General features: G+C 38.8%; 1 protein-coding gene across 4 annotated transcripts in view; it reads left to right on the top strand.

Moving 5' to 3' along the window:
* The window catches only part of ARPP21 (cAMP regulated phosphoprotein 21), a 306,084-nt gene that overhangs the window by 150,572 nt on the left and 131,943 nt on the right, over positions 1 to 23,569 (top strand). For all 4 annotated transcript variants that reach the window (XM_063451958.1, XM_063451959.1, XM_063451961.1 and 1 more), the window contains one exon: positions 2,627 to 2,728. In XM_063451958.1, coding sequence (XP_063308028.1) covers positions 2,627 to 2,728 — 102 coding nt within the window. The remainder of the gene's footprint in view (positions 1 to 2,626; positions 2,729 to 23,569) is intronic.

Below are 23,569 nucleotides of genomic sequence, written 5' to 3'. Positions count from 1 at the left end.
AACTTGGGTAAATATTGTATCCATTCACAAATAAGAGCTGTCATTGAAGAAGGTTAAGAGCCCTTTGAGAAGTGTCACTGGACGTTGCGTACTTTTGGTTTATATGATGCAGAGCAAATCCATGTAATGAGAAATGTTTTGAATATCTAACAGTTAAATAAAATATGAAATGAGTCAATAGCTTGTTTCCTTTGTCGCTTACTTTCGTAAAATAATTATAATGCATATAGACTGCTGACTTCTCTAATTTCATTGGTTATTTTGAAGTATTACATCATATGGGCATTGAGTCATATTGTTACCATTATTTTGACTATTATATATTTATGTTTGAATTTGCCAAATATAAAAGATTTTAGTATTATGTATTTATTATGAACCACAAAACTGTTACATAAGCATAAAATCTAGAACTTGTACGATGTCAGTTTTACAATAGAACATTGATTTAATTTTAAACATAGTTAAGCTATCATTGGAAGGCATACAGGTAATCAAATAATCTTTTAAAGTAAAGAACATTAAAATGTAAATGTAAAAGCTTTAAGAAAATAATATGGCTACACTTTGAAAATGTTTATAATTAAATAATCATAATTGCATTGCAATTTTTTAACATTAGTTTAGCAATTTTATATGTTTCAAAATATGTATTGTTTTTGGTTTTCAAATGTCAAAAACATGATTTAGGCACTTAATGCATTGATTTAAATGTGATTAATTATTTTTTTCAGATTTCTTAATTTGGGTTATATTTAGGGACCAATTGAAATTCAATCACTTAAATATGTTCATTCATTAAACATATTGAATGCATATTACATAAAATCGTTTTACACATACAGATTGGTTAATTAAGGACCACTATAGTGGTAATATGACTTTTTTTAAAACTGTTTATCGCTGAAATTAGGCAATTTTGGAAAAACAAAAATATCTGATTTCAATAGCAATCTTTGGCTGTTGAGACAATTAAACCTTCAAATGGACACTGTAGGTACTGTAACTGCTTTACCTCTTTGAAGTGGGGTCTATATTCCCCTGGCACCGGCCTTTCATTCAGTGTTAAACTGTTTATTGATGTTTAAAGTTTAAAGGGTTACTCCAGCCTCCATGACTACTTCTGATTTTATGTGGTCATGGAGTAAGCAATCTTTATGTGCAGCATACCTGCTTGAAATGCTCCACATCCAGAAGTATGAGCACTTTTGTGCTGGGGCTAATTGCATCTCCGGCACACATGACTTATGCAGCTCATAACTCTGTTCTAAACTGCATTATGTTAATTCTGTGCAAAAATTAAGTTTGTCATCAGCACTAAACGCTGGTGGTGACGGACATGATCAGCATCTTACCTAGCATCAGTGTTGTGAGTTTGTCTGCAATGAGAAGCTTCCTTCCTCCTGCAATTACTCCAAGTATCCTAACATTTCCTACCTTCCTTCTTTTTTTTTTTTTTTTTTTTTAATGCCCACTTTCTGTGTCCACCTCACACTCCATTTCTCCCCTCCTTGTCTCAGAGCTTATTCATGCACTCTGAGCTTGGAGATCAGTCCATTCAAATGTGTCTTTATGAGAAGCATTTGATTGGATATCTGAGAGGGCAGAAATAATGCAGCATGACAACAGACATGCGTGGAATGCATCTAGGAGAACTTCACCTGGTGCTGGATTGCAGGTAGGTATTCTTATTTTACAGTTTCTTTGTTTTTTTAAGTACAAAAGGGGGAAGGAACCAAGTTACTATTGCCCAATAGGGCATTATAACTTAAAATACTGTAATAGTGAAAAAGGTTTGGAGCAACACTTTAACAAGAATTCTCTTCAGCTCATCCTCCTGTACTGCTTGTGCTAATAAGGAAGCATTATCCTGTGCAGCATCGGCATATGTGACTGGCTGAAAGTGTCAGCTGACTGATTTCAGCCTAATTATCCATTGTTGTTATGAATGGGTATGGCTAGAAAGAAGTTTGTAAACTCTGATTTAGCCATACCTGCAGGAGGAGCTGGGCTGTGGTTGGACATTTAGATAGTTTAACACTGATTAGAAGGACAGTGATAGGAGACTCTGGGCACTATTGCCAATTCAGCAAAATGACATGATTATTGTGCCTTCAGTGTATAATTTATAATGAAACAATTGTTCACTCTATACATTCTGCAGAAAATAGTACAGATCTATGCAACAAGTTAATATTCAAGAAATGTTAAATAACATATGTTTGCGATACGTCTGAGGCTTACTGAATAGTGAATATCATTGATCGTTAGAAAAACAGTGGCTGTACCCGCATTATGCTACAGTACTATACAATAACGTTTTAGAGATACAAAATATCCAAGTCTGCTTTTGGTGCTTGCAACAGAGTAACATAAAATATACATGGTAACATTTTACTTAGGAAAACATTTATGAAATTGTTTCTAAAATTTCTGTCATTTGCCTTATGTATAAAGTTTACATATAAATGTTACTGAATTCAATATACACAGTTTCAGCTTTTAAGTTTTACTTGCGTGATCAATTATAAAACTCTACTAATGAGGAAAAGCCATTGTTTAAGGCTGAATGCTTTTAGGCGAAATAAAATTAAAATATATCTGTCCTGATTTTTTTTTTGCTCAGCAAAATAGAATTCATCCATTTAGAGATGACAGAAGAAGTAAATCAATTGAAGAGAGAGAAGAAGAGTATCAGAGAGTAAGAGAGAGAATATTTTCACACGATGTGAGTAGTTGTTTAAATTGCCTCTTCAGTGCGTCTTCTATAATTTTTATAGTCAGGCAAAATTTCCACATACCCTTTAACTCTTCATTGTGCTGATCCCAAACAGTGACAGATATCATGGTTATTATTATTATTGGTATTTATATAGCGCCAGCCTATTTCGCACCAATTTACAATAAGAGGGGGATTTACCAAATGAGACAATAACAAAATGTAACAGGAACAATAGATAGTTGAGGACCCTGCTTAAACGAGCTTACAGTCTTGGTTAATAGATTTATGTATAAAGATCCATTTTTAGACAGGTTTCTAAAATGTTTATTCCTCCAATTTTAGTACATTATGTCTGAATTTGCCTTTATAAAAAGCCCAGTATGCATTTCAGTAGCTTATCAGACACTTGATTTATACTTAGGTGGCAACATAGTGATTAGCCGAGATTACTTCAAGCACTATACCCACTTTAATCATTTACGGTGGTGAGTCATGGTGCTTGAGGTCTGTATGTGCAGTGTTTCAAAATGAAATACAGCATACACTAAGTTATTGACTTTAGTTGCTGGATGTGTAACTCCAGCTCTGACAGCATCATTAGTCACCCAGAAAGAGAATTATGGGCCGCTATTGTTAATTCTATGGATAGAATGTGTTCATCATCAGCACATATAGCATGCTAGAAGTGGTTGTCCAATGATTCATGTCACCACCTCTCTGTGTTGCTTTAAGTCCTCCCTCACACCTTACTTCCTGACATTCCTCTGCTTGCAGTGAAGTGGAGTAACTTCACTGAAAAACTATCAGTCTGCAGGAAGAACTTGTCTTCAACATGGGATTGTAGGTGATTTTATTCTTTAATTAATTTCTTCTTTCTGTCAGCAAGGTTATTTCAACCATCATGCAGACAGGATGAATTTAGTTATAGAACAGCTTTTCACATTCAGAGTGACTGTACATTGGTTTACAAACACCACTGTTAACATAATTTTCGGTTTACAAATGAAAATCCATTGAAAATAATGCCTTGGTTTACAATTTTCTTTCCGCAATACGATGCAAGTTTCCCCAGGATGCACTGCGCCTGGGAGGTTTACAGCACTACCCCCGTGCTTGCTGGAGTCCGTGGGTAGCACATGGCGTCGAGTGTGGAGATTTTGGAGGTGTTGGAACAGTTTTTGCATTGAGTTTTGGAGCCATTCTGGAATTTTTTTGCAGTGGTTTTGGGACTTTTTGGAACTTTTTTGGTGCATTTCTCAATCGGCGGAAAGATAGCTTCATCGTTTGCATGCCTTTTACTGTGTGTTCTGCATTGTGGGTTAAAACAGAATGGATTAATTGGTTTTCAATGCATTCCTATTGGAAACCATGTTTTGGTTTACAAATTTTTCACAATATAAAACGGCCTGGAGTACACATTAAATTTATTAACCCAGGTACCACTGTATGTACTTGTGAGTGTAAGTGAAGTATGTGAATATCCCTTTTTTTTTGCCTATATTATAAATGTACACTATGGCAGATCCTGTCATGGATCCAGGGTTGCAGCGTAGGGCTTTCTCTTGCTTGGGTGGGACTTTTACATGGAGCCTGGTTGTTTTCAGGTTGTTAGAATTATATGGACAAAATGGAGCTGAGCATTTTTTTTTTTTTGTGAGGCTGAGGATTGGGTTTAGCAAGAAAAACAAGGGATTATGGGAGGAAGACTTGATAGAGAAATGTATGTACTGTTAATGCAATAAAGTCAGCACTATGTGTTGTTTAGTGCCTGTGGGGAGCTCTAATCACTGAAGTGTGATTTTCTCCTGGAATAAAAAAAACTACAACACAGGTACTGAGTCTGAGTACTGAGCTCCACTTCATGGACAAAAGTATTAAGACATCTGACCATTACACCAACATTAACTTTTATGACCGCATTCTAAATATATACACATTAATATGTAGTTTGTCTTCCACTGTGCAGCTATATTAGCTTACACTCTTCTGGGAAGGCTTTCCAAAATATTTTGGAGTGTTGTTTCTGTGGGAATTGTTGTCTATTCAGTAGAACATTTGTAAACTTTCATGAACTGAATTAATGCAAGGCATCCTAACACAGTACCATGCTTGAATTTACTGTGCTCTTCAGAACAACACATTTTTTCACAAATGCTTGTAAATGCAGACTGTGTGTACATTTCTGTAATATATATATATATATATATATATATATATATATATATATATATATATATTGTGAGCGTAAAAGTGGCATTGTGGTTGATGGAAGATACAGCAGGCCTGATTTGCTAAACTGCAACCTGAGAATTTTCAGTTAAATGCCCCAGGGAAGATGTTAGTGTTTGCAATCTACATTGCTGAGGTTCTGCAAAACATGGTATGGGTCCCTGGGGCGGAGTATTTGGAGAGTAGGGTGGGCCAATGCTCCAACAGCACTAGTTGCTGTGTAACAAACCACAATTTAGATCTGACTTAAGAGTTAACTAATTGACACTCACCTGTAGCTAGTCAATTAGTAGACAGGCCTTTAAATGAAGAGGGCAGCCTGCTGCAGAGTGAGGGAGAAAAAGACAGCTAGGAGAGTGAATGACAACTGTGTTTATTGCAAAGACATTTCTTTTGTTTGGAAAATTGGTAAGTGGGAAAGCCACCCAATTGCAGATAGCAATTCCCTGTCTAGTAAGAGCTCAAGTAAGAGCAAGGGATTTTGTTTGTTTTTGTTATTATTTAAAGCACCTGTTTTCTTATTGAATAAAAAAAAAAGGAAAACCGAGCTGAGTGTGTCCTGGACTTTATATACCCTAGAAGGCGATGGTTACTGCAAGATCTGTGACAACCCTACCTGTAAAAGAGGTGGTTTGTTACATATGGTGGAGAATGCGGGCAACCACGTAAGCCTGCGGGTAGAAGTCAGTTAAAGCTCAACATGGAGGATGTTATCAAGGCTCTGATCCAGTCCACCTCTGTGCAACAGGAGGCTAACAGGAGAGCTGCAGAAAACAGTGCGGCCCTGCAGCAACTGGTGCTGGCCCAGGCAGAGGGTGCTAAAGTCCTGGCCAAAACACAAATGGAGTGCACTGAGTCCTTGGTGAAACAGCTTGTTGTGACACAAGCGGAGATGTTTAAAGTAGCCCGTGAGGAGCAGCAAAAAGTCACCCAGGGGCTACAACAGTAAATCCAAGCTATCTCTGGAAAATTGAGACCCTGATGGAGGATACCAGTGTCAGCCAAAGGCGATTCGGGCGAGCCACTATCTTCAGAAAATGACCACATCCGATGATGTTGAGGCGTACCTTCTGGCATTTGAGCGCACTACTGAGAGAGAGGGATGGCCGGCTGGTGAGTGGGCAAGCATACTGGCACCGTTCCTAAGTGGAGAGCCACAGAAAGCATATTATGACCTAGAACCAGCCGATACAAGTAACTACAGCAAATTGAAAACTGAAATCTTGGCACGACTGGGTGTAACCTCTGCAGTACGTGCCCAAAGGTTCCACTCATGGTCATATTCTTCAGACAAAGCCGCACGCTCCCAAATGTTTGACCTCATACACCTTGCACGGAAATGGCTACAACCTGAAATCCATTCAGCTAGCCACATTGTGGAAACCCTAGTTATGGACCGGTTTTTGCGTGGTTTACCAGCTGCCCTACGTCACTGGGTCAGCCAAAGTGACCCCCATACAGCTGACCAACTGATTGCCTTGGTAGAAAGATATGTGGCTGCAGGAGAACTGCTATGTCCTACTTCAAAGGAAAACCCGCGCAATCCTAAGCCCCGTGATTCGGCAAGACCTGGTAAGACTGTTCAAGGTTTAAGGGGAGCTGAAGAGCGGCAGCTCTATACACATAACACCAGGGGGGCATCCAGGTCTAATAGGCCTGGGAGAGGAACTGATTGGTGGACAGATTTTACTGTCAAATGTTTCAGGTGCAAAGAGGCTGGTCATATGGCCAAAGACTGTCCATTGGGGGATGAACCTATGGAATGCAATATGGGCAAAGATGAGGGAGCCCGTTCATGTTTGTTTAACTGTTATGGTACTGTTACCAATGACTATGATGATAACCCGCATAAATGCTGTGTAACTGTGAACGGAAAAATGTCTAAAGCATTACTTGATTCAGGCAGTATGGTAACGTTGGTAACAGAGTCTATAATACCTTGGGTACAACCCGATCATGTACAGAAAATAGGCATTATCTGTGTTCACGGTGATAAAAAAGAATACCCCACTGCGGAAGTAAATATTGGAACCCAGTATGGGGATTTAAAGTACCGAGTGGGTGTTGTACCTAGATTAGCCCACGAGGTAGTGATCGGTAGAGACTTTCCTCATTTTCTAGAATTATGGGTAGCTGTACAAAAGAGGGAACAAAATTTATCAGAAATTAGTTCCCTTTTTCCGATATTGACTTGGGTTTTGACCACTGTGACGGAAAAATAAGAAAAAGGAGAAAGTACTGCCCTAAACCAGTATTAATAGGAGATAACCCAGCTCAAACTAGTGAGGAGCCTACTAATACTGCAGACAAGGATAAGGACCTAATTGATATTGGAATTAGTCCAGGTAATTTTAAAAGTGCTCAGTGGGAAGATCCCACTTTAGTGACAGCTATAAATGATATTAAAGTTGTAAACCGGGTTGCTAATCAGCCAGGAGAAGCCCTACCGTTCCCCTATTTTGAAGTACAAAATTACCTAATGTACCGTGTAGAAAAAAGGGATTCAGACATCATTAAGCAGCTGTTGGTTCCTCAGACTTACCAAAATGTAGTACTAAAGTTGGCTCACAGCCACGTATTAGGGGGACATTTGGGAGTCGAAAAGACTAGAGAGAGAGTCCTTAGAAGGTTTTACTGGCCTGGAGTGTTTACTGCTATTACAAAATATTGCTCTTCATGCCCAGAGTGCCAGTACAGGGCTCCTTTCAAGACTTTTCGTAGTCCACTTGTACCCTTATCCATAATTGATGTGCCTTTTGAAAGGATCGCTATGGACTTAGTGGGGCCACTGGTAAGGTCTGCTAGGGGACACCAATATATATTAGTCATCTTGGACTATGCAACTCGCTACCCTGAGGCCATTCCCTTGCGTAATACCTCTTCAAAGGTAATAGCTAAGGAACTTATGTTGATGTTCAGTAGGGTGGGTATCCCTAAAGAAATCCTGACAGATGAGGGGACCCCGTTCATGTCCAGAGTCACAAAAGAGTTGTGCAGGCTCTTGCAGGTTAAACATCTTAAGACCTCAGTATATCACCCACAGACTGATGGTTTAGTAGAGAGGTTCAACAAAACCCTTAAGAGTATGCTACGCAAGGTAATTGATGCAGATGGAAGAAATTGGGATTTTTTATTGCCATATCTACTGTTTTCCATTAGGGAAGTTCCACAGGCCTCCACGGGCTTCTCTCCTTTTGAATTGTTATACGGAAGACATCCCAGGGGAATATTAGATATTGCTAAGGAGACCTGGGAACAGGAGACTACTCCTCACAGGAGTGTAATTGAGCATATAGCTCAAATGCAGGATAGAATGGCCACCGTCATGCCTATTGTCAGGGAACACATGCTGGAAGCCCAGCAGGCTCAGAAAAGCAGCTATAACCGTAATGCTAGAGTCAGTGTTCAAACCTGGAGACAGGGTATTGGTTCTGGTCCCTACTGTGGAGAATAAGTTCCTTGCGACTTGGCATGGACCCTATGAAATAATAGAAAAGTTGAGTGATGTCAATTATAAAGTCAGACAACCAGGGAGAAGAAAGCCCGAACAGTTGTATCATATAAATCTGTTAAAGCCATGGAAGGACAGGGAGATCCTGATTGCTTTAAAACCTTCAGAACCTCCTATAGTAGAGCCAGAGGTGAACTTATCTGAGACTCTGTCTGTGCATCAAAAGCAAGAGGTCAGAGATTTCATCAGAAGAAATAGGGATGTTTTCTCTGTAGTTCCAGGAAAGATTAAGGTGATCAAACATGACATAATAACGGAACCAGGGAAAAGGGTTAATCTCAAACCTTATAGAATCCCTGAGGCCCGGAGGGAGGCTATAAACTTAGAAGTTGAACATTTTTTTAAAACTTTGAGTGATTGAAGAGTCCCAGAGTGACTGGAGCAGTCCTATTGTATTGGTGCCAAAACCTGATGGCACCTGGAGGTTCTGTAATGATTACTGCAAACTAAATGCCATATCAAAATTTGATGGTTATCCAATGCCAAGAATTGATGAGTTGATAGACTGGGTAAAGCTCGTAATCTAACAACCTTAGATCTAACAAAGGGTTACTGGCAAGTCCCTCTCACTGAAAGAGCCAAAGAAAAGACTGCCTTTTCAACACCAATTGCTTGTTTCAGTATACCGTATTGCCATTTGGGTTACATGGGGCACCCGCCACATTCCAACGAATGTTGGATAGAATTCTTAAATCTCATGTTCATTATGCTGCAGCTTATTTGGATGATGTAGTTATTTACAGTGCAGATTGGGAATCCCAACTCCACAAAGTGCTTGACGATATCCGCTCAGCGGGCTTAACTGCCAATCCTTCCAAGTGTACGATTGGCTTGTAGGAAGCTAAGTACTTGGGATATTCAATTGGGAGGGGATTGGTTAAACCACAGACTGCCAAAGTGAAAGCCATACAAAAATGGCCACAACCACTTACAAAAAAGCAAGTAAAGGCGTTTTTATGCTTGACCGGTTACTATAGGAGATTCATTCCAAATTTTGCTACCATTGCTGCACCTCTAACAGACCTCACTAAAGCAAAGTCGCCGGTTGTAGTTAAATGGTGCCCAGAAGCTGAAGAAGCCTTTAAAAATCTGAAGGAAGCTATTTGTAGCCAACCTGTCTTAGTTACTCCAGATTTTTCTAGAGACTTTATAGTACAGACCGATGCTTCTGAAGTGGGCTTAGGGGCAGTCCTTTCACAGGAATATCAGGGTGAAGAACACCCTGTTTTTTTTTTTTTGGAGCAGGACGTTAAACCCACATGAAAAGAACAACTCAATTGTTGAGAAGGAATGTCTTGCCATTACGTGGGCGCTAGACTCTCTTAAATACTATCTGTTGGGTAGAAAATTCAAATTGATAACGGACCATGCACCTCTTATGTGGATGTGCCAGAACAAAGAATAACTCCAGGATAACCAGATGGTTCCTGAGTTTGCAGTCTTTTCATTTCACTGTTGAGCACAGGGCAGGTGTAAAACAAGGCAATGCTGATGGGCTTTCCAGGGTACACTCTCTGATGTCCATGGTCGCTCAAACCCATATGGGCTCAGGGGGAGGATGTGTGAGAGAAAATGTGGAATGGTTGTTAATGGAAGATACATTAGGCCTGATTTACTAAACGGCAGCCTGAGGTTTCTCAATTAAATGCCCCAGGGAGAGATTTTAGGTTTGCAAGATACATTGTTGGTACTCTGCAAACCATGGTATGGGTCCCTGCGGCGGAGCATTTGGAGAGCAGGGTGGGCCAGTGCTCCAATAGCACTAGTTGCTATATAACAGCCAGAGCAGGACTTGTATGGGAATTAATTGATACTCACCTGTAGCTGGTCAACTAGCAGGCAGGCTTTTAAAAGAAGGGATCAGCCTGCTGCAGAGTGAGGGAGAAAGAGCCAGAGGAATGGTGTGTTTTGTAGCTATATCTTGTTATTGTCAATTGGTAAGTGGGAAAGCCACCCAATTCTAGATAGTAATTACTCTGTTTAGTAAGTGCTCAAACAAGAGCAAGGGATTTTTTTTTTCTTTTTTTTTTTGGAGCGCCTGTATATTTTGCACCAAATAAATCAGAAAAACTGAGCTGAATATGTCCTGTACTTTGATTACCATAGAAGGCTGTGGTTACCATCAGATCTGTGAAAAATCCTCCCTGTAAAAGAGGTGGTTTGTTACAATAAATATATATATATATATATATATATATATATATATATATATAGGTGGTTTGTTACAATAAATATAAATATATATATATATATATATATAAACAGCGGTCTGGAACTGCACTCACGGTCCTTTTAAATTGAAAATTCCTTTATTGCATCAAATATACGACGTTTCGGTCCACACAGGGACCTTCCTCAGGATAGACTGACAATTGAAACATAAAACTTACTCACATATATACCCCCCAATAACATCATTTAGTGACTTACCCCAGGTGTGTTCCGCTGAGATCGGCGTCCTCCCCCCTCGTGTGCGCCTGCGCGCTAACAACCTGTCGCTTCCTGGACGTCAAGTAGTCACGTGTAAACGTGAATAGACGTCGCTGTCTAGGTAACGAATACACTATCTCCTAGGAAACCCGCTGTAAATATAAAGCAGTAGGGTTTCTATATGCAGGAGACAAGATCGGAGTGTCGGCTTTACTCAACGGAACACCCTGCCACATAGAATTTATTTAAAAACTTTAGATTTCATACATATACAAAGCGAGCATAAAGTAAAGGGAAGTTCTAGATAGTATTGGACCCTTAAGTCCTTCTAAGCGATAACCTATCTATTGTACCATCTTGTAAATCATTCTAACATAGATTGATCTCGTGATTGTGTAGTGACTTAAACTATATATATACTATAATATGTATACATGTACAAAATAAGGTGTATGTTGTGATGTTGTCCTCTAGTGAAACAAATATGTTAAAATGTGTGAAAAAAAGTGTTCATCAAGGATAATGCAATTTTTAATTAAATTGGAACAGGAAAGTTTAGAAAAGATCAATGGCGATCTAGACATGGAAATTAAGAAAGTAAAAACATCTGATAAGGAACCTCATTTTACAGCTATGGAAGTAAAGTTACAGAAGAATTTCGAGAATTTCAAGAAAAATATTAGACACAAAAAAACATTATAAATTCCAAACAGACTTTAGGGATTTTCAGGAGGGGAATATCTTTAAAAATAAACGTAGATCTCGTAACGTCAGAATGGGGAGCAAAGGATTTTCCTCAGAAGAAGAAACTGAGTGGTCTGAAACTGAAACAAGAACCCACTATCATAATAAGACCTCCTCCAGACACACACAACAATTACCCACTGCCCAGACCAAAGGGATTTTCTGATATTACATTTTCTTATATTACTACACTTTCAAATCCTGACCCTGCATTCATGCATGAAGCCTCCTCTGGGTCATCCCAATCCTCTTCTTCTTTTTTTAGACCAGGATCAGCCACGACCACAAAGAGAAGCGACTCAGGGACAGAAAAAAGTGGGGATACAAGACCCACAAGTTCAACTACCAGTAGACAGGAGAATGGATGAAAACAAAATAATCAATCTATCGAACTTCACCCTACAGCCTAGGCATTTATAACTATCATTTGTACCTAAACCTCAGAGAGACATGTTTAATTGGGCTAAGGATGTAAATCTCTTTGGCCGTAAACTGGCCCTCCATGCTTTTCATGAGAAAAAAAACCTTAAAACTTTGATGGAAATGGGTCTCTCCACCGAAGATTATGAATTGCACAGACTTACACAGACACTGACAGACCTATGCTCTGAACAAGAATCCACTAATTCTCTCACTGACTTTAAACCTCTATGTTGGTTCACCCCTAACTTGAAAGAATTTCCATGCATAGATTTGTTCGTTCAAATCTGTACAAATGAATTAGAATGTCAAACTAATAGACACCCACAAACATCGAATCTAAATTCTGGTGAAAGACAAGCCCTACAGGAACTACAACAGCAATCTGAGGTTGTAATGAAATCCCCAGATAAAGGGGGAAATATAGTCCTTATGCAGAGAGAACAATACACTGACATGTGTATGACACACTTGTCGGATAAATCTGCCTACCAAACACAACTGGCTTTCTAAAGGAATTGCAATCAATAGTACAAGTGGCCCTAATAGATAGTCATCACACAGAATGAATATAGATACATAGTGTCTCAATCCAACATAACTGTGGGTACTTTTTACTGTCTCCCCAAGGTGCACAAGGATATGTGAAAACCCCCGGGGAGACCAATTGTTTCTGACAATCATAGCTGATTGAATTTGCTTAAATTTGTATTAACACATAATTATTTTACATTTAATGGGAAGTATTATTTACAGTTAGGAGGCACTGCCATGGGGTCGTCGTGTGCACCCAGTTACGCCAATTTATTTTTGGGGTGGTGGGAGGAAACCATAGTGTATACTAGTATCAATACCAAATTCACTAGGTCTATATATAAATGGTATAGATATATAGATGATGTTTTGATATTTTTGGTTAGGCTCTTTTACGCTGTTTGAGGAAATGGTAGACAAACTCAATAAGAATGAAATTAACTTGAAATTCACTCATGTCATTGACGAGAGAGAATTAGTCTTCCTGGACCTAAAGAATAACATCTTAGATGATGGGGAAGTTACTACATCTCTATTTAGGAAACCTACAGCTACACATAGCTTGCTACATTGGCAAAGCTTTCACCTTATCATCTAAAGGCCAATACTCCATATGGCCAATACTTAAGAGCTAAAAGGAATTGCTCTAACCAGGAGGACTCTGAAAATGAAGCCAAGGAATTCAGAAGCAGATTTAAGAGCTTTGGCTACCCAAACAGGATCTTAAAGAAAGCCTACCAATGAACCAAAGTTGTTGAAAGATCTGAAAGTTTACATAGACCCCCTAGACATACTTCACATCCCCAGGCTTTACAAGATTTATGGGCACGTTTGAATATCACTGGGACTTGGCACAACAGGTTTTCAATAGAAACTGGGTGGTATTACAATATGACACATGTCTTAAAAATACTATAGCCAGCCAACCATCAATGACCTATAGAAGAGCACTGGCGGATCACTTAACACATAGCCATTTAAAACCGGCTCAAACAGCACCCACATGGCTTTAAGCCAGTAAAGATCTCTTTAAGTGTGTTCATTGTAATGCTTGTGATTTCATTCTACCTACCAAAACAGTTCAAAACAAGAGAACATCCAAGGAGATAGTTATCAATGCCTTTGTCAACGGCAGCTCCACAAACGTTATCTACCTTTATAACATGTGAGTTCGGTTTACAGTTTTTTGGTAAAACGTACCAACAACTACGTTGCATAATTTTACAACACCTTAACTCCATCACCAATCTACATGTTGACACTCAAGTGCACTGGGTTTGGATGCATGGTTTTGTCGTACGTGTCTAGCAACTGAAGTTCCAAGTGATCCAACAAATATTTCAAAACCATCGGAAAGGAGATATAAATATATAATTACTCAAGGCTGAGTCCCATTAGATTTCAGTTCAAAACACTATACCCAAAAGGACTGAATGAGGAATTTAATTTTACCCCAATTCATTCATTCATAAAGTAGATACATTATGAGCCCTTAATCTAGCCCAAATGTATTTTGTTTTGACATTGGGGAATATTTAAATATGGTTTTCCCCTTCATGACAACTCCCTGTAAAAAGGGCTTGTAAATTACAAGGTACCAATAAGAGGAATTAACATCCCTCTGAGGTTATTATTTTACTAGGGCAATTTCCTTAAATATAGATATGTATAATTTTGGACAGTATGTACATATAATCAGGAACTTTGATTTGTAATATCACTATGGACTATACTACCTATATGTCTATGAGGATATTTCACCAACACTATCTATAATAACAAGGAATGTATATAATGAACAATATGGTTATAGTTGGCAATATTATCTTACACTACACTATATAATGTGTTCATTCAGGGTTTTCATCTACTATGTGGACCCTTTGACTGTAAATAAGGTTTTTTTTAACTTAACTCCTTACTAAATTCATTTCACTCTATTCTATTTTATTAATTTCAGTCACTTCATTTGTAAGTATAGTTCCTACAGTTTTTGGGAACGAGACTAGGGAGAAAGTTTAATTGGAATAATCATCCCCTCACTAACACACAAGGGTTTCTTTCTGTCTCAAAATAGGTTTCAAGTATTAAGTATTTGATTGTTACTATTCAGCATCATTTCCCCTTGGTTGGGTAACCTTAATATATTAATATAATGATCTAGAAACTTTCCGTTATCAAGCACTACCACATATTCACTCACAATTAGCTACTGTTGATTACCAATGTAATGCAACAGTAGCTACTGTAGCAACTTTTGTTGCAAAAGACTTAAAACAAATATGGGTGCTCTTACGATTCTAAGATCAAGCGGCAATTCTATTCGGCACTAAATTGACATATAAGAGATGCAACATACATTGACTGTACATTAGAGACTAAATATAGCTTTGTACAAACTCTTGCCTGGTGTTAAATTTACTTTACATACCTATTTAAGAGATTGTTATTACTTTTTTCATTTTATTTATTTTCTACACGGTTTATTTGTTTTCAAATACGTCATCCTTTTCCACTCCAATCCGGTTGGTGGAACAGGGATCAAATCGGCATGGAGGGCGGGATATTTAAACTACCGATTTACTCTGACCCAGTTTCCTGGGTCGGTACTCTGTGAAATGCGTGTCAGGATTTCTAGAGCAGAGGGTGGCAGGGGTTGACAGGGGATAATGCTGCAGCTATTTACTCACCCAGATTAGCCATCTCGCTTTATATTTTAACTTACCATATCATGTTTTGATATGTAGCTATTAGTTTGTTTCGGCTAAACTGCTAGCGTTAGGGGTAAGGGGACTTGCTGCAATTTTAATGGGTATTGGTCTCCTAAAAATTGAAGTTTGAAAGCCTATTTTTTCCAGAGGTTTAATAGAGGGCTAATAGTGGAGTGTTGACGGGGACATATTCTGGAGATTGATTCCATTTGCCATGGGAGGAAGGCTAAACAAAGTTGTACCCGCTCTTGTTCTAGGGATTTCAAGTGCTGTGTACTAGTAGGGCAACACCAGTCTAAGATTCTGGTGAATTGTGTTACTAAATAGTATTTAAATGGGTCAGGTAGACTAAGTCCTCCATTGGATTTGGGGGCAATGTATTGGATTTGTGGGCAGTGTATTAGAATGGGAGGAGGGACAGTTTATTAAATTGGGTCTGCATGGAGGCGTTGAACACTCCCCATAGAGATGCTGATTGGCTGCGCAGCTTTTTGTCACACATGCACAATATCCTCCCAATGCTTTCCTATGGGAAAGCATTGGATTGGCTGAGACCATCAAGTTTGATGATCTCAGCCAAAGTAAAGAACACACTCATAGGACTTCATATATGGTGCAGTACCGTATGGTTCCAAATATGTATATCTCTTTTTTATACATATTTGGAACCATACGGTACTGCACCATATATATGTTTCCACATTTCAGAATTCAAAGGAAAGAATATCCAGCAAAAAGAAGGGATAGGGTCGCCTTCACGGACCCCACGGGCTATCAAATTGAGCTATACACTATTAGCTGTCCAAAGTGTGAGTGGGAATTTTTCACTCTTAATTGAAATTCATTGCTTGTCACAGTTTACACTATGTTTGGTATATTCTGTTTATTTTTAAGGTATTGAACATCAACTTAGGACACTTTTTGTATACCTAAAAGGTACTGTTTATATATATATATCCACACTTTAAGTCTATTCACAACTGTTACAATTAGAATTCACAACTGTTACATTTTAAAATAATTTTGTTTTAGCGCTTCACCAGCATACTACCACTAGACCTACCTTTAAGATAAGAACTTGGTGTTACAGCTGCTCATCCGTTTTCTTCACCTTGTAAATTAGCGCTAGTACTACCCTGTTTTGTTTGTACTTCCTGAAGTCGAATACTGTCCAAATAATACTTACCGTATATACTCGAGTATAAGCCGACCCGAATATAAGCCGAGGCCCCTAATTTTACCCCCCAAAACTGGGAAAACTTATTGACTCGAGTATAAGACTAGGGTGGGAAATGCAGCAGCTACTGGTAAATTTCTAAATAAAATTAGATCCTAAAAAAATTATATTAATTGAATATTTATTTACAGTGTGTATATAATAATTTTTTATTTAATATTTTTTATTGTTCTTTTTTATTATTTTATTTTATTTGTAATATTATTATTTTTTTACTTATTAATATTTTATTATTTAGATTTTTTTTTGTCCCCCCTCCCTGCTTGATACATGGCAGGGAGGGGGGCTCTCCTTCCCTGGTGGTCCAGTGGCATTGGTAGTTCAGTGGGGGGGGGGCTGTGGGGGCTGTCAGAGAGTTTACTTACCTCTCCTGCAGCTCCTGTCAGCTCTCTTCTCCTCCGCGCCGTCCATTCAGCTCTTCTGTCAGCTCACGCTGTAAGTCTCGCGAGAGCCGCGGCTCTCGCGAGACTTACACTGGGAGCTGACCGAGGTGCTGAACGGACGGCGCGGAGGAGGAGGGAGCTGACAGGAGCTGCAGGACAGGTAAGTAACGCTCTCTGCAGCCCCCACAGCCCCAGTCTGTATTATGGCAATGCAAATTGCCATAATACAGACTATTGACTCGAGTATAAGCCGAGTTGGGCTTATACTCGAGTATATCCGGTAATTAGGTATAGTGACACAATCAGTTTCAACACTGATTTTATATTAATAGAGGTTTTAAAAGTAATCAACAAAAGTTGGGTCACCTGTAGAAATTGGCATCAACTTTCAAAGCCTAATTTATATTAATTGTTGCAGAAGAGCTGGAAGTTGTCAACTCATTAATTATATCCTAATCAAGGTCTTTGTTTACAACGTCAAAATGTGTTTTTTTTTGGCCTTTGGTAACCTACATCTGTTTCTTTAAGTGCTGACAGTTTATCACTTACCTTTGCAAGTAATTTACTTATGATACATGTTTCCAGTGCCATAATGTGACATTATTTTTTCACCTAATGCATGATTTTATGTTATTCATCATTTATATTGCATCATATTTTAGACTAGGGTTAGTGTTAGCAGGGACAGACTGACAGCCCTCTGGGCCCCCTGGCAAAATCGTATCAGGGCCCTACGAAGAACAAATATTAAGTATTAAATGGGACACTATAGTCACCAGAACAACTACAGCTTAATGTAGTTGTTCTGGTGTCCACAGCCAATTCTTGCCGGCTTTTCAGAGAAAGGGCATTACTACCTAGGAACACCTCTAGTGGGAGGCACTGATGTTCAACGTCCCTACACACTGCATGGAGACTTGAACTCTTCCCACAGAGTTGCAATGATCCAATGCATCTCTATGAGGAGATGCTGATTAGTGCAGTATGGCCTTTTGCCGCACATGTGCACATGTGCACTTAAACTATGCTTTCAAAAATAAAGTGTCAGAAATACACATTTGTATTCCTGATGCTATATCGTTCCTTTAAGTAAATGTTAAATATATCTTTCAAAACACCCGGTCAGGTTTATTCTCTCAAGTGAGAATTGCTGGGGAAAGTGAATTTTAAATGATAGGCCTAAATGGTTGTATTAGAAAAATTCACCAAGACAATTTTGTTGTTCACTTTGATTATTTAGGCATGTTTCCCTTTTATTCCAGAAGTTTGGTCCTTAAGGTGTTAATGAATAACCCTGTGTTCTTCACAATTTAATATTATTATTCTATGTGTCAAAGTAGAAGTGTGTGTGTGTGTGTGTGTGTGTGTGTAAAGCTGATGTGTGTAAATACTACAGCATAATTTGTCTAGTGCCAGAGAGTATGAAATGCAGAAGTTTACTTGCATGTAGTAAATGTGTAAATGCATTGTTCTATGAGTGAGTAGAGCAGATGTTTGTAAAAGCAGGAGTGTGTTTGTATGGAATTTTGAATGAGAATGCAGGGGTGTATTTTGTGGAGGACTTGTGTGTGAACACAGGGGAATGTTGGTGTATGAATGCCAGGGTGTATTAGTGTGGAAAGTCTGCGGATGAATAACAGTATAGATTTGTATGGATTGTCAGTGCGTGAATGCATATATGAATGCTGTAGTGTATTTGTATGTGTGCAGAGTGTAAGAGTGTGAACGAGGGTATGTATCAGACATCTGAGGGTGTATGTGTGAATGAGGAGTGCATCTAAAACCTGGGTCAGAGTGTGTGAATGAGAGGTGTATTTGTGTGTATGTGAATCATATTAGGTCAGTGTCAGTGAGGGGAAATGACGCATATTTATATGCTGCAAGCATATTTGTTGTTGTTTTTTGACTATCCACCTTCTTATGAGTTTCTGTCTCTCTCAATCTTCACTAATCTGTATGTGTGTCTTCCCATTAACGTCTTCTTGTGACTCTCTAACACCACTTGTCACCCATTTCTGCCCCCCTCACACCTGACTCGGTTGTGCCTCTTCTGCACCTCTTACTTCTCCTTTCCAAATAACCCACATTTGTCTTCCATCTCACTTAAAGGGACACTATAGTCACCCAGACCACTATAGCTCTTTGAAGTGATCTGGGAGCACTGTCCCAGGTCCCTTAACCTTGCAAAGGTAATTATTGCAGTTTTTAATAAACTGCAATAATTACCTTTGAGGGTTAACTCCACCTCTTGTGGCTGTCTACCAGACATCCACTAGAGTGACTTACGGGTTGTTTGGCGAATTTTGATCCCCTAACTCAGGGGTTCTCAACCCGTGGTACGCATATGCTCACATTAGCACTTCCCCCAAAGGAATTACTATCCTGTTTAACCACAAGGCCAGACAGAATTCTGGATATTTTTTTTTTCACATTCGCTACAGCTGGGTGCCCAAAAGGTAGATGCTTTCCTATGGGGTTTAACATGACGCTGGATGTCATGTATGAGGTTTTACATGACGCTGGATGTCATGTATGTGTTTTTACATAATGCTGGATGTCCTAATGCATAGTGTGAGGACGTCCAGCATCAGTTAGGTCAGTGGTTCCCAACCTTTTTTCACTTGAGTACCCCTTGGCAGCCCATCCGTGCCTGCACCGCCGCCATTGCTGAATTTTGACCTCAACAAAGCGATTCACACCAGACATCCCAAGAATATTGCTGAACTGAAACAGTTCTGTAAAGAGGAATGGTCAAGAATTACTCCTGACTGTTGTGCACGTCTGATCTGCAACTACAGGAAACATTTGGTTGAAGTTATTGCTGCCAAAGGAGGTTCAACCATTATCCGTTATTAAATCCAAGGGTTCACATACTTTTTCCACCTGCACTGTGAATGTTTACATGGTATGTTCAATAAAAACATGGCATCATTTCATTCTTTGTGTGTTATTAGTTTAAGCAGACTGTGATTGTCTATTGTTGTGACTTAGATGATGATCAGATCACATTTTATGACCAATTTGTGCAGAAATCCATATCATTCCAAAGGGTTCACATACTTTTTCTTGCAACTGTATATAAATATATATATTTATTTTTATTTATTTTTTATTTATCCTTTTCTTTAAAGTGAATTTACCTGTCCTGTTACATATTTATAGTTAATCATGTAAAATAACATCATGTTGAAAAGATGTTGCCGCCAAGTTTGAAGTGGAGGGGAGAATCAAGTGAAAGCCATTAAGATTAATCGAATATGATCTATACGGACAGTGGTTTGAAAAATGCTGATTTTCTGTGTTTGTCTACTAAGAAGGTAACCCGTTGCTAGTCTGTAATGCTAACTAATTACGTTTCATTATTAGTCCAGTAATATAGATGCAAAATAATGGAGCATTGCAGTTTCTTGAATTGCATTTTTTACTGGACTAACAGAAATTTGTAGTAATGAGCTTTCAATAGTTCCACTCTAAGGTAACAAATACCACGACAGGGTAAGGAAACAAGGACAACCATATATACCCTATACTGGGTAGTGATTGGTCACAGAGGACACAAGCCTGTACACATCATCAAAAAGCGACACATGGACTGACACTATAAAAGGAGACTAATGGGATCCACATTATATATGATGTCATAATAAGGCACCAGGAAGTTAGGGATAACTCAGAAAAATACATCATCCCTGTGATTGCACAGTGCCGCGAGGGACAGGTATGGTGACATTTATTTAATATGTGGCCCCAAGAGTGGGGTTATCTGTTATAACATGTGGAGGTTTGGTATTTGCCAAGCAAAGTGTGTTTTTCCATTGATGGTCTTCGATTTGTAAACTTTCTTTATAAATGATTGAGATTGAGTGTTTAGATGTTTGCTGCGGTCCTCACTGTCAGAGCAGATTCAATGGTACATTGTAGCTTAGATGTAAATTATACCTCTTTTAGTATGAGATGGGTGGAAGCTGGAGTTCTGTAAGTAGATGCATCTGGCTGTGAATTTTTTTCCCACAGATGTGTTGAGAGTGCCATTTGAGAAAGTCACAGTAGTGTCCAAAAACTTAAATTTAAAATATATTTAAATTGTTTGCTTTATTGATGAATGGAAAGAGTTGAAAGTTTTATAAATAGTTTTAGTTTGTCTTCTCCTTCTGTCCAAATTATTAATATATCATCAATGTAGCGGTAGTATTTGTAAGGTTTGTAGTTATGTGTTTCAATACATTTTTGTTCTAGATCGGCCATAAACAGACTGGAGTTGTGTTGCCATTTTGGTATCCATAGTGTCCCCTATTGTTTAGAAGTAGATATTCTTTTTGAAGCTTAAGTAGTTATGCGTGAGAATGGACTCTACCAGTTTTGTGATGACTTGGGGTCCATAATTTTGGTGGTAGTTATGAGAAAATATGAACAGACATACTATCTTTATGTGGGATGTTGTTGTACATGAATTCTGAATCCATGGTAACAAGTAAGGTATTGTCTGCAAGTGTGTGATCTGGTTGGGTTTTCTGAGGCAGTCTGTAGTATCTTATATGAAGCTGTTTGTTTTGGCGACCAAAGGTTTGAGGGCATTTTCCTTTAGGCCCAATAAGCTTTTCAGTAAGTGTGTCAACACGTGTAATTATTGCCAGAATTCTTAGTTTATTCATTTTTTCATAACATATTGAAGGTCCCCATGCCAGGACTGGATGGTATGGGCTGCTCCAATTTTAGTTGTGACTGTTTCGGAAAAGATTTATTTAGATTATTGATTTTTGTTGTGTAGTCTTTGGTGAGGTCTTGACTTATATGGTTGCTTCCCCCGCCCTGCGTAGCTCAGTCTGCACAGAGCCCTCCATGGGTGAAGATGGATTATTTTTTGCGCTCAGGTTTTTTCTTTTCCGTCTGGCTTTTTTTTTTGCGCTTGGGTTTTTATTTTATTTTAAGTTCGTCGGGTATGATGGCTTTTTATTTGGCCTTTTTTGGGGCTGAAAAATGAAGATTTTAGAAAAAAGAAGACCTCAAATGGTAAGTTTCATTTTTTTTTTTACAGGTTAGTTATTTTATTCCCCCCTCACTATTTTTAGGGTGTGGGGGTGGGTAGGGGATAGCTTGATTTGGGTGGGGGGTTTACTAGGGGCTTGGGACCCCTAGTCACCTCGATTGGGGGGGATTTTCATTTAGGGCCCCCACCCGCCACTCAGGGGTGGGGGCCGGGGGGGACAGTAGGTCCCCCGAATATTGTTTTTTTTAAGGGCCCCCACCCACCCACTTATTGATAGTTAGGGACCCCACCCACCGCTCAAAGGTGGGGGCCAGGGGAGAGGACAACAGGTCCCACCCTATTCTAAATTTAGGGCCCCCACCCACCGCTCAGGGGGAGGACAATATGTTCCCCCCCCTATTCTAAATTTAGGTCCCCCACCCGCCACTCATGCGTGTGGGGCAGGGGAGAGGACAATAGGTCCCCCCCCCCCTTATTCTTCTTTAGGGCTCCCCACCCGTTGTTTAGGGGTGGGGGGGAGGAATATATATATTTATATTTTTGTAGTTTTTTTTTTACAGTGAGCAGCCACAGGCAGCTCACTGTTTACCAGACATGCCCTTACTCGCGGTATAGCGAGTAGGGGCATAATTTACTAATATTAAGTAATCGTTACTTAGTATTAGTAAATTTGGCTGAAAGACCAATTCAGGTCTTTCAGCCTTTTAGTAGATAGCTCTCTAATACCGTGGGAATTAGGGAGTTAGCTACTTATTCATTCCTGTCATTACATTAACAGGCTAAGTAACTTACATTTTATATGAATGTGTGTTACTTGATTGTTGTAAGTGTTGCAAATGCTTACAGCTGAATCCTGGCTATGTTTGTATACAATTATTATTTTTTTTTTTAATTGTATACAGTGTAACATTTTTCATTCTTCCACTGGGTAAGTATATTAGTACTTAGGCAATACTGTACTTCGGCACTTCGGAAATTCTGCAACTTCGGGACTTCGGCAATTCGGCAATTCGGCAATTCGGCAATTCGGCAATTCGGCAATTCGGCAATTCGGCAATTCAGCTATACAGACATTCAGAAGTACCGAATTGCACATGTCTATACAATAGTTATTATTGATGGTAACAATATGATGATCAGGAGAAATCAAAATGCCTTTTTTCAATCAAGAAGATTTTTTTCCCCTGTTTGTATCATAATTGGAAACTTCAAACTGTTGTTTTTTGTATTTTTTTATTTGATCAACTCTAGAAACATATATATGAGATTTATTGATCCTTTTTTTTTTTTTTTTTTTTAGCTTAGATTACTATGTAAATCTATTATCAGTAAAAGTTATTTAATTTTCCCACTATGCCATACAGGTATTTCTGCATGCTCACTCACATAGAAACACAAAGGTTCCTTGTCATGTTATTAGTTCAAATTAGTTCAGTGCTCCAACTGTCTTTCAGTTAAAAACATTTTATAGTCAATAACAATTTAGTGAAAAATGAGGTAAATATTTTAAGAACCCAAATATATTTAAAAGGTGCTGTAGTGTTTATGGTGCTGGAGAACCATTTTATAACAGTTCGACTTGTTACATGGGGTCTGTGGGTGCTGCTTTCTGCCTCCACTTCAGTTCTCAGAAGCTCCTATTGAGAAGACTTAGCCCATTG

This window comes from Pelobates fuscus, chromosome 4 (genome assembly GCF_036172605.1).
Source record: "Pelobates fuscus isolate aPelFus1 chromosome 4, aPelFus1.pri, whole genome shotgun sequence".
Taxonomy (NCBI): domain Eukaryota; kingdom Metazoa; phylum Chordata; class Amphibia; order Anura; family Pelobatidae; genus Pelobates; species Pelobates fuscus.
This window is presented reverse-complemented; position numbering and strand designations above follow the sequence as displayed.